This window comes from Juglans regia, chromosome 9 (assembly GCF_001411555.2).
Source record: "Juglans regia cultivar Chandler chromosome 9, Walnut 2.0, whole genome shotgun sequence".
Lineage (NCBI taxonomy): Eukaryota > Viridiplantae > Streptophyta > Magnoliopsida > Fagales > Juglandaceae > Juglans > Juglans regia.
In genome coordinates this window covers 1,550,659-1,562,696 of record NC_049909.1, presented here as the reverse complement: position 1 = coordinate 1,562,696, position 12,038 = coordinate 1,550,659, and the positions used below count along the sequence as shown (strand labels likewise).

The window sequence follows — 12,038 nt, the reverse complement described above, 5'->3', positions numbered from 1 at the left end:
TACACCAATTCATTTGAGAATTTTATATACTGCAGAGGATTTAAATCTCTTTAAAAATAACGAGATTTTCGTACCTTAATCCAAACTGGTTTCTTTTACATGTTAATTTCAATTTAATTTTTATTATATTATTATATATTTCACCAACACGATCAAACAAAATGACGGTTCGACTTTGAACAAAATATTCAATTTATGACTGATCGCTTTCCACAATATTTTTCTCTAACCTATACGTTTCACCATTATTTATGCAAATGAACAAATATATATGATAATTGGTTGATCAACGTCAATGGAAATTAGTTTATATGATCATGACATTATTGCATGCATGTATTAATTAATTAGGTTCATTATGATTTGGTTTCCATAAAATCGACCTGGAACCATTACGAAATTAGCCATATTAATTGTGGTTAATTTCAGTACGCGGTACGTACTTGTAGACAGATTGGTCCAATTTCTTTCATTGTGTAATTTTAAATTAATAGCTGCGTGGCAAGCATATTTAAATCAGAATTTGAGGAAGATCTCTAACAAATTATATTATATTAATGAGAGGCCGATGGAATTTCTATATGATCATGATGAGTCCACGTGGTTTTGCTCGCGAACGGATTGGTCCTTGTATTTTGAGTTCAAAATTTTAACAAAATACATGAACTCTGAAAAGTACGTAATTCAATATTCTTATCCAAAATAATAATAATAATAATAATTAGATATTAACGGATGGACTGCGGATGATTATGTGTATATATTATATATATATATATATATATATCTGTGTGTAGAGAGAGAGAGAGATCAGAGAGAGTTGCATGGATTTAAAGAATACTGCATGCATGCAAATTATATACCACTCTACTTCACCCAAATTTATTTCTCCAAGAGTACTGATATATATATATATATATATACACACACACATGACATGTACGTACGTACATACATACATAAAAACGACATATGTATATATGTATATATATCATATAACTAGTTGTAGAATTATAGGGTATTAGGTTGCAAACATTATGATGGCAAAATGTACATCGATCCCTGAAGTAACGACCCATTATTACGACTGAAAATTAAACATCAGATCAGCATACATGCATGCACAGTACTATCCTCTCTCGTACAGCGTTGTGTGTTTTGTGTGTGTGCGTGAGAGAGAGATCAGAGAGAGAGAGAGAGGTACAACGAAATAATAGTAAGTACGGAGAGGAGTTTGCATGGTTACAACGTTGATCAAACTTCATACAATATCAGCAGAGAAGTGGCCATGGCTGGAGCCTTCCATGAGGCCTATTGCATTGTTTTTTGTTTGTTCATCCGCATTTTGATTGTTATGCGTCTCGTTTGCATCAGAGTTGGGCAGCTGGGAGCTGCATAGGGCAATGGCATGTACCTCGGAGCTGCTGGTCATAGTAGTTGTGCTCGATTTTACAGTGTCAGCTTCCTTTTCAGCAGCTGGTAGCTTTTGTCCTTCTTCAATTCCCTTATGATTCTTGTAGATTACGTAAAGTACCATCTGAAGAACCCCCAAGATGAAACCCAGAATGTTTGGAAGCTGTTGAAGAACGTGAAAATAAAAATAAAAAACAAATATCAATATTATATATATCATTAATACGTACTAATCATGTTAATTTAATTTGGTTGAGTGGACATTCTGAAGCAATAAGAAATTACTATTTTGTAAGTATTCGATCGTGTATATAATATATATATATATAGTTATATTAATTATATTTTTATAAATTATAATAATTGAAACACCATATAATATTATAGCAACCGACAGCTTGCTCTAATATTTAACAATATTGATTCGCTTTAAAAGTTAGTGGAAAATTAAATTAGGTATATATAGATCTGTAAATTAAGTTTGCTTATTGAGTTATAAATTATATATATATATGTATGTATGTATGTATATGTATATGCAAGCAGGAATTTAGGGATGCAAAAGCTTGATCAGATTTTGATCTCGAATATCCTAATTATTTTACAGATACTGAGATCGAGGAGCTGGATCAGAACTTACCGCAACATATAAATCCTTCAATGCTATGCCATATAAGAGCCACATAACAGCACTGAGTGTGAGGAAAAGTGACAAAGTAAAGGGCATGAACTCCACGCTCTTCGTGCGTATCACCACTCTCTACAGCGCATGCAGTAAAATCATGATTATATATATGCATGCATGGGAATGCGATCGAGTTAACATCACCAAACATATTATAAAGATGGAGGAAAAGTATCAAGTTCAATATATATATAATTAATATCCTAACCATAATGCTTAAAGGTGCTGCGAAGACACTGATAGAAAAGGCTACACAAACCCATCCAAGAACTCGGACACGGTTTGGTCCCTTAGCTAAGAACTGGGAGAGAAGCAATAACACGCAAAACCCCCCGACATTCAACAGAAGAACCAGCCTCAACGTCAACATCTGTAGATCAACGTACAACAATATTAATATGGTTAGAGAGAGACAGATCATCAGATCAGAGGGTTTTATATATGTACGTATGAAGTAATATTTAGTACGTAGTACCCTAGCTTGCTTTGGTGCATATATAATATATAATGCAACGTATATTGTCTCCACAACACAGCCGAATGAGTTTATAGTAATGAGAAGGATTTCATCCGACTTGAGTGATGCGTAGTACATCCAAAGCATCGCACTGAATATTGCAACTACATATGGAAGTGATTGAAACCCGTCTGTCGATTTCTTCTTGAAAACCCTTAAAAAGGTTGGCCTGCATTAATTATATATGAAGTTGTAATTAATTGTATCATGTACTCCGTCCAACAACTTTGCTAGCTAGCTGCTAGATATATATATATATATATATATATATATAGCTAGGGTACAAAAACAAAAGAAGAAGAAGAAGAAGAAGAAAAAGAAACCTCGAACAAGAAAGGAATACTTACACTGGAGCTAGAAAAACCACGAAGGAGGCAATGTTACCTATTATATATTTCCAAAAAACAAAGAGATCACGAAATCAGCGCTCTCCCATATATATATATATACACAAGAGTTATTGCTTGCATGTATGTAAAAAAATTGTAAAAGTAAATTAAAAATAATACATATATATATTTATAGGTGTATAGATCGACGATATTAGAAGCTAGCTAGCCGCAAGTCATGCATATATATATATATACACTCCTGCACACAACATTTTTACTTAAAATGGCGTAATTTAAGTACTGCATCATGCCTAATTGTAAATTTAAAATGAAGCCAAGAAATTTAGCAAGAAAATAATAATATCAGAAGCTTCTGTAGTATATATCTCTACCTAGAAGGCCAAATGCAAATACCCATGGATTCTCAGTTGAGAAAATGGCCATTTTCTTTGGTTTCTGATCTCACTATATATTTTTCAAAAACAAGAAGCTAGGGAACGAACTGATCAAGGAGCAGAGATCTGATCGGGAATTAGTCCCAGCTCTCTGACCCAGTTCATGCTACGAACTTGTACAGTGGGGGTACATATATATAGAGAGGTACGGCGGTGCATGCTTCATGCATGTTCTTTGTTGCATGAAGGGTGAATGAGTACAATCACTCAGATTTGACCGTATGTAGTTCCAAAAGCCATGCGTACCCAACATGCCAACTCAACATAATCTAGCTACTCGATACTCTATTTCTATATAAGATATATTGCGCCCGCCAGACTTACTTACGTACCACACCAAAATGGCTTTCCTGGCCTAACTCTCCCTTTGGCATTAGAACATTGCCAAAGTTTAAAATTTAGCTAAAAGTTGAAGTTTTGGCTAAAACCGAACCCATTGAAAAAATTAATTTATATTAGACTATTTATTTCAAAGTCAAAATAATAATATAATATTTAATATTTTAATAATAATTTTTTAAAATTCTTATTTAATATTTTGTAAATACACTCCATATATTAATTAATAATTTGATTTTTACTTAAAATTATTATTTTTCAACTATTTTTTTCTTCAACCTAATTATCGAACAAATATATTTTGTCAATCATTCTCACACCCAACAATCATATATACAACTTCTGCCAACCTTTCAACTTCTATCCAACATCCACATTTATAATTTTGTGAAGCCAACAAAAATAATTTAGAGTAAAATATTTTTTTAGAGATATGATGAACATAGATGGCAAAATTTGGATAAAGGAATGATTTTACTGTAGTTCAAAAGTAAAGATTTAGAGTTTTGACTACTCTAATACAGACCACTTTAATAAAAATGAACCAAAATTTGACTAGGCTCTAAGTATTTTACTTGACCATATATCCAAGGAATTCCAGTTTTATATTTTGGAAAAATGATAAAGTTACTACTAACAATTTGTATACATGTAATAAAATAATATTATTTTAAATTTGATTTTGACTTTTACTTATTATATTTAAAGTTGTCTATAAGTTGTGAATGAGTTGTTAGACAATCACTACCCGATCACACCCTATTAATTGGCGTACTACCTTGGTGTTCCACTGCTGAATCGTTTCCCTAACCTGCACTACTAGATGCATGACCCGTTGGTGCGCATGTATTTCATACTTTGGCATCAACATATGACATGTGTACGTAATTACGTATAAGATGAAGTCGACAATCTGCACTAATGCAAAGAAAACTTTATATATGTTTTTTTCTTGGCTTGTTTAGGTGATTGTGAGAGAGGAATATTGCTATTGCGCTCTATCTCAAAGCTTTTGACTGTTACGCGTAAACAGGTGATTCAAAGACCGGTTCTGTTCATGTTTTAAGTGGGGGCATGCATTCAATGACAACGCTATGTATCTACCAGCTGGTTCATAAGAATGAATTAATATTGGCAGAATTTGATCTCTCTCTCTGATGATCTCCCACCATTTTGCTTTCCAATTTGATGCACGTCATTCTAAGCAGCTCCGATTGCTTGAGTAGAAATATTATAAAGAGTTCGGGAATGCTTTTGGTCATTAGAATAAGGAAAAGATGGGCTTCAAGTGTTAGGTAGAGAGAGTTAAAAATATGGGTAACCTTAGAGGCCGATAAGATTCGAGATAATTAAGAATATATATATTAGCAAAGCCGAACTATCATTAGCATACCTCTATATTTATTAATTGATGCGTCACCATACATATATATATGTACCTTCATTAATAATTCAAGATATCTTAAGGACAAACTAGCTAGGTCGGGATCAGATTGACAACGATCGAGTTTGTACTACTTTTATTTATTTATATGCATAATGATATAGCATGATCTATCTATATATATATATATATATATAGAATTTAGAATTATACATTAAAACAGCTAGAGATTTCTTTAAAATATTTTTCTACATATCTTGGTATGCCAATTAAGTACAAATTAAGTACGTAGTACGCTAATCTAGCTAATTAAGTACTTAATCTAATCTAGCTAATACATAGTACGCTAATTATAATTAAGTACAAATTAATAAAATTAATATTTTTCTCTAAAATATATATATATATATTATAGGTCGACTGATGATCTCAAGAAGAGGCCGATTGGATTAATTTCCTAATATTTAATGAATTAATTAATATGCCTAGATTAATAAGATCATCAATCCACAAATTCATTTAAGGGGATATTTGTATATTATTTTTAGATAATGGGAGTCATCTTGTTACATAGTGTTCTCCATCGAAACACTTCAATGTCATAATCGCCTACAATATTAATAACATGTAGAAAAATTTTACTCATCATTCTTACACCACACAGTACCACATATATTTTATTTTTATTTTTATTTTTTTCTCTTACCAAATATGCGTTGTATGGATGATGAGTAAAATAATTAATTTAGTTTAATAAGAATAAAATAAAAAATATATCAACATGATACAGGCAATGAAGATTGAAGAAGTCACCTTGCATGCATGCATATTGCATTTCATGACCAAAACATTTAGTGTCGTAATTATTAAGTAGAATGATTTAGATTTTTTAACATATTAATCAAACAAAATATACCTAAATAACCACATGATATGATACGACTAATTATGCCCAAATTAATATATATTTGTGAATCTCGAAATAAATAATTTTACTAAATTATTAACGGAATGGATCATATTGGCCGATTTCAGATCAAACATCAATATTCCAAACACAATTTATAAGTACTGCCTAATTCCTAGCCTTTGAAATTAATTACTAATTTTGCTTTCACATTTTGTCCTATTAATTAATTAATTTTTGCAGCCTAACAGCTTGTTGGTACTGTTTCAGTCTCTAATTGGCATGGAGTCTAGCTAGGTAATGCATAGGGTTTATATATATAAACACACACACCTTAGATTACTTTGTGCCGATTGAAACTCGAAACAATAATAGATAAGTGGTGCTATTCTGCCTCTTATATGTGTCTATTCTTTGTGCTGTCTAGTGTAAATTATATTTTTTTTAAATATTTTTTAAATATATTTAAATAATTTTAAAAAGAAAAAAAATATTAATACATTAATAGTTAATTTTTTAACTATTAAATAAAAGAATTTTTTTTTTTAAAAAATATTAAATATATAAATGATAAAAATAAAACCATATAATAGTATTACTGATCATAATAGATTTACCATTAACAATAATATAAATCTACTACTGCATCGTGCACCAATGCACGTACGTGGCTGGCTAGCTAGCTAATATGAAAAATAATTGATTTCGTTTGCATTGAAGTTGGTGAATGGAAAATTAAAAAAGATATTTATATATATTAAACACTTGCTTTTTCTTTGTAATTTTGAACTTGACACGCAACTCTAATCTTTTGACGTTCCCATAATAAATGTTCAGAGGATATATAGATTAAGAGAAAATATAAATGTAAGCCTACTGTTTATGAAAGCCGGTGCATACCTAGTGCATTGAGTGAAAAAAAAAAATGGGCAGTGTGCTGCGGCTTCCGACTGCTCCCAAGCATTCCTCATAGATTAATATACTGCATGCTCCACTCGATCCGATGAAAAAAATTAAAAAACAAATCTTATGAAATATATAAGATTAAGAGTCTGGACGGCTCGTTCAGAGTAGTCCGTTTTACTTGATCGATAATTATTTTTTATAATTATTTTTTATTTATATTTTTTTAATATTTAAATATTTTAAAAAAATAAAAAAATACACTAATACACTTAAAATGACTTCCTTAATAAAAAAAATTAATTTTTTTTCCCAAGCGATCAAGTAGAGCGGTCATCTTTAGTGGACAAACTGATTTTTTCCTAAGATTAATAATATACGGCTCCAGAATGCAGATCAGGCTGACCCAATAAGTAGGAAGGCCGCCATGCATGGCTATCCCCTCCTAGGGATAGAGAACCGGTCAGTTCGAATTTTTGGTGGACTAAAAAATTCGGAGACTAACCAAACCGACTGATTACACCCTTAATACCCGCTATACATTCAACTGACATCCATTTAAATAAGAGCCTAGCGAACCATCCCCAAGGAAAGAACTACATGCGACTAACGAGGAGACTTCTTAGTGGGCAAAAAGGAGAGCAAATTAAGACATGATCATAAGGGATCCATTTGAAGTAAGGTGATTAAGAATAAGCTTGACAAAGCACATTGTAAGGTGCTAGGGATAAAATCTAGGAATCATACTCGAATCAAAATCAAAATCGACAGAATTCATTAAAGATCATGATTCGTGGATATGAATTTGTAACATGTCCTAAAGGGAGCTCCTTCATGCGGTGGAGAAGAGTGGCAGAAAGGAGTGTGAAGCAGCAGAAGGGGTTAGGGATGAGACCCTAACCCACATGCAGTGTACTTGTCAAAGGAACTAGTCTGAAGTGATGAAGTGAAGTCTTCCGTATACTTGGGAGGCTTCTGGATTCCAAAGGGGGATGTTAGGCGTGGGCCGAGCTTGGGCCAAGTCTAACAGGGCTTATTTACTTAGTTGCTTTATTTTATGTTAAGGGACAACAAGAAGTGGGCCGCAAGGTATCTGGGCTATTATCTTTCTTTTCTTTACATTTGTTAAGTTGCTTTAGTTATAGTCTTGGGTCGCGTTTGTACAAGGCTGAGACCTTTTTACCTATGTTTGTAAGACACTAGCATATATGCTCACAATAGCTATGAAAAAGAGCCATATGGAAAGTAATGAAAACTTAGGTCTTTTTTCTTCTTCTCTGTTTTCTCACCCCTTCTTTGGAGGCGCTCCCCTCAAAGTGAGCTCTTTCTTGTGTGCATGTGTGAATCATTTTCGTCTTGGTGTATTACAAGTGGTATTCAGAGCCACCGATTACTAGCACTGTTCATTGACATGGATGAGGGGACAAGACTCAACCAACTACAAGATGGGCTCACTACCCTAAAAAAATCTTCAAAAAACCTTGTCTAACAAATTAAAAGGGTTTTCTGACACATACAAGTTAAGTTATATTTTGAGCGAGCTAAAAGATGAGATCCAGTTAACAGTGAGAATGTTCAGCCCCACCAACCTTACCACACCATATAGCCTAACCAAAATTCAAGAAGAAAATGTGAACTTAACCAAAAGAAACCCTAGATCAAGCCTACTATACTCATCTGACCCAAGCATTTTGAAAACACCATCCACCCACCATACAGAACTAACCAAAACAAACCAAATTTTCACATCCACAAAATAACCCAAAACCAAATGAAAGAAAGGAGGGAGAAATGGTTGTGTTAGTATTGTGATACCAAGTGGGTTCTTGGCCATAGATGCCAAAATCCCAAACTTTATTTACTAGAAGAAGTGTTGTTGGATAGTGATTATAGTGAGCCCCTTGTGGAGGAAATTTGTTACCAAAATGATGCCACTCAAGCAATTTTCGAAACCACTATATATTGCCCCATCTAACACTAAAATATCACTACATGCAATTATCGGATCACATAACCCATGAACCATGAGGGTAAAAGGGAGAATTGGAAACCAGTGGGTCACTGTATTGATTGATGGCGGATCCACTCATAATTGTTTGGACTCGGCTATCATTAAGATGTCCAACTTACCTATAAATGACATAGGAAGATTCAAAGTGAGGGTTGCTAATGGGGATCTCATCCCAAGTGACGGCAAATGCAAGGATTTAAGACTCTTAATTTAGGGCACTACCTTTCTCTGAGAAGTACAAGTTCTATTCCAAGTATTGGCAGGTTGCGATATGATGTTGGGTGTCAAATGGCTAAGGGAGCTCTATTTTATGGGGTTTTAAAAAGTTGTCCATGAAATTCTTCTATGAGGGAAAAGATGTCATTTTGCAGGGCCTTACAGCAGTACAAATGATAGAAGAATGGTCATTATACAGAAATGACAAATTGGAAAATAAGGGAGTCATTCTGCAGCTTTTAGAAGGGGACATTGAAACAGACCAACAAGCTAAAGAGGGTATTCCAGCAAATATTCAGGCTCGTTTGGGCCATTTTGATGATGTATTCTCCGAGCCAAAAGGGTTACCACCTCCATGTACCCATGACCATGCAATAAACATTATACCAAACACCAAATCCATTTCCATAAGGCCCTATCATTACCCCTACTATCAAAAAGATGAGATTGAGAAGATAGTTCAAGAACTCTTGAAGACGAGGGTCATTCAACCTAGTAAAAGCCCTTACTCTTCCCCCATCCTGTTGGTTAGAAAAGTCTATAGAACTTAGCGATTATGTGTGGACTACCAGGGGCTGAACAGTGTTACGATCAAGAATAACTTTTATATCCCGATGGTGGAAGAATTAATGGATGAGATGCAACAGCCCGTTATCTTTTTAAAGCTGGATTTGAGGTCCGGTTACCATCAAATCCGTGTTAGGCCCAACGATACCCCCCTAAAATAGCTTTAGGACTTATGAAGAGTACTATGAGTTCCTAGTAATGCCAGTCGGGCTTACTAACGCACCCTCCACTTTTTAAAGCCTTATGAATGAGGTATTTCACTCATTTCTATGAAAATTTATACTTGTTTTTTTTACAATATTCTTGTGTATAGTAGATAAAAAAAATGGAGCATGTTGTCCACCTAAAGCTCACTCTTGAGATGTTAAGACAGCACTCGTTGTTTGCAAAACAATTTAAGTGCCACTTTGGTTGTAAGGAAATAGCCTACCTAGGCCATTTAATCTCAACTAAAGGTGTGAAGGCGGACCCAGAGAAACTCAAAGCTATGATGGAATGGCCTTTACCAAAGTCCCTAAAGGGATTGAGAGGATTTTTGGGATTAATGGGGTACTACTGGAGATTCATTGGAGGATATGGAGCAATTGCAGCCCCTCTAACAAAAATGCTAAAGAAGGATGGTTTTTATTGGAGCGAGGAAGCTAATGTGGCATTCGACAAGTTGAAGGAAGCGATGACCCAACCCCCAGTTTTGGCACTACCCGATTTCACCATGCCCTTCATGGTTGAGTGTGATGCATCTGGCACCGCCGTGGGGGCTATTTTGATGCAATAGGGCAAACCTATAGCTTATTACAACCAAGCTCAAGGGCAGGACACTTTCTATGTCCACATATAAGAAGGAACTTTACGCCCTTGTCTTAGCAATGTTGAGATGGAGGCCCTACTTGCTAAGAAGAACCTTTGTAGTGAGAACAGACCAACAAAGTCTTAAACACTTGCTTGATTAAAAGATTAGAATGCCAATGCAGCAAAGGTGGATTACAAAGCTTCTCGACTATGATTTTGTGATGGAATATAAGCAGGGATCTGAAAACAGATTTATTGATGCTCTATCCAAAATGGAAAAAACAGAAGAAGAGACACTTGTGTTGATTACTTTTCCTAGTGTGGAGTGGGTCGGGGAGTTGAAACAAGCTTATGGTTCGGATGCACACTTTCAAACACTCCTAGAGAGCGATAACAAAGGCAGCTTCAATCCACGCTACACCATAAGAGAGGGGCTGTTTCTTTACAAAAACAAATTATACATTCCCAACAATGAAGACTTCAAGAACAAGCTAATGGAACTCTCACACAGCAGCCCATGGGGGGGCCACTCAGGGTATGACAAATCAGTCCACAGAATGCGAAGGGATTTTTACTGGCCCAGGATGAAAAATGATCTCAAAGGTTCATTAGGGTCTGTGATCTTTGTCAAAGAGTGAAATCAGATAATTCATTGCCCAGTGGATTACTACAGCCCTTACCATTCCTCCCAACCGTGGACACATATAACAATGGATTTTATAGATGGCCTCCCAAACTCTCAAGGCTACAATAGCCTTTAGATTGTAGTAGATCGCTTAACGAAATACAGTCATTTTGTCCCATTGAAGTACACCTACACTGCCTAGACAATGGCTGAATTATTTCTCGAGCACATCTTTAAACTACACAGACTACCAACATCAATCTTGTCGGATAGGGACAACATCTTTACAAGCCAATTTTGGCAGGAACTCTTTTCTCTACAAGGAATTCAAATGGACTTGAGCACGGCCTATCACCCGCAAACGGATGGGCAGTCCGAGGCTATCAACAAGACAGTGGAGAATTATCTACGGTGTTTCACTCGTGACATATCAAAGGATTGAGTACTATGGATTTCTCTTGCTGAGTGGTGGTATAACTACACTCAACATCTATCCACAAAATTGACACCCTTTGAGGCACTTTATGGCTATCCCCCACCTCAAATTCTAGACTATATTCCTAGGACAGCCCGAATCGACTCAGTTGACCAGACACTACACAACAAGGATCAAATTACAAGGCTCCTCAAACACAACATCCAACAAGCACAAAACCCAATGAAAAAATATTCGGATATGTAAAGGAAAGAACAGAGCTTTGAAGTTGGAGAATCAGTATACCTCAGGCTACAGCCTTATCGCCAAACCAGTGTAGCTCAATGTCGAAGCCTCAAACTAGCACACAGGTTCTATGGACCCGTCAAAATTTTACAACGTATCAGCAGTGTCGCCTATAAGCTGGATCTTCCACCATCTTCACGGATCCATCCAACAGTGCATGTTTCTCAACTTAAA

General features: G+C 34.9%; 2 protein-coding genes across 2 annotated transcripts; one reads left to right on the top strand and one right to left on the bottom strand.

Annotated features, from left to right (window-relative positions):
* Nucleotides 1-1,261: 1,261 nt before the first annotated feature.
* On the bottom strand, nucleotides 1,262-3,391 carry LOC108990744 (bidirectional sugar transporter SWEET12-like). Its single transcript, XM_018964810.1, has 6 exons — nucleotides 3,340-3,391; nucleotides 2,963-2,999; nucleotides 2,574-2,784; nucleotides 2,307-2,468; nucleotides 2,054-2,173; nucleotides 1,262-1,576 (listed from the first exon to the last, which is right to left on the bottom strand). The coding sequence occupies exons 1-6, from the start codon at nucleotides 3,389-3,391 to the stop codon at nucleotides 1,262-1,264; spliced, it is 897 nt and encodes a 298-aa protein (XP_018820355.1).
* Nucleotides 3,392-10,054: 6,663 nt separating this feature from the next.
* LOC108990745 (uncharacterized mitochondrial protein AtMg00860-like) lies at nucleotides 10,055-10,504 on the top strand. The gene has a single exon (XM_018964811.2). It carries the CDS (start codon nucleotides 10,055-10,057, stop codon nucleotides 10,502-10,504), a length of 450 nt encoding a protein of 149 aa, XP_018820356.1.
* The last annotated feature ends 1,534 nt before the right edge of the window (nucleotides 10,505-12,038 follow it).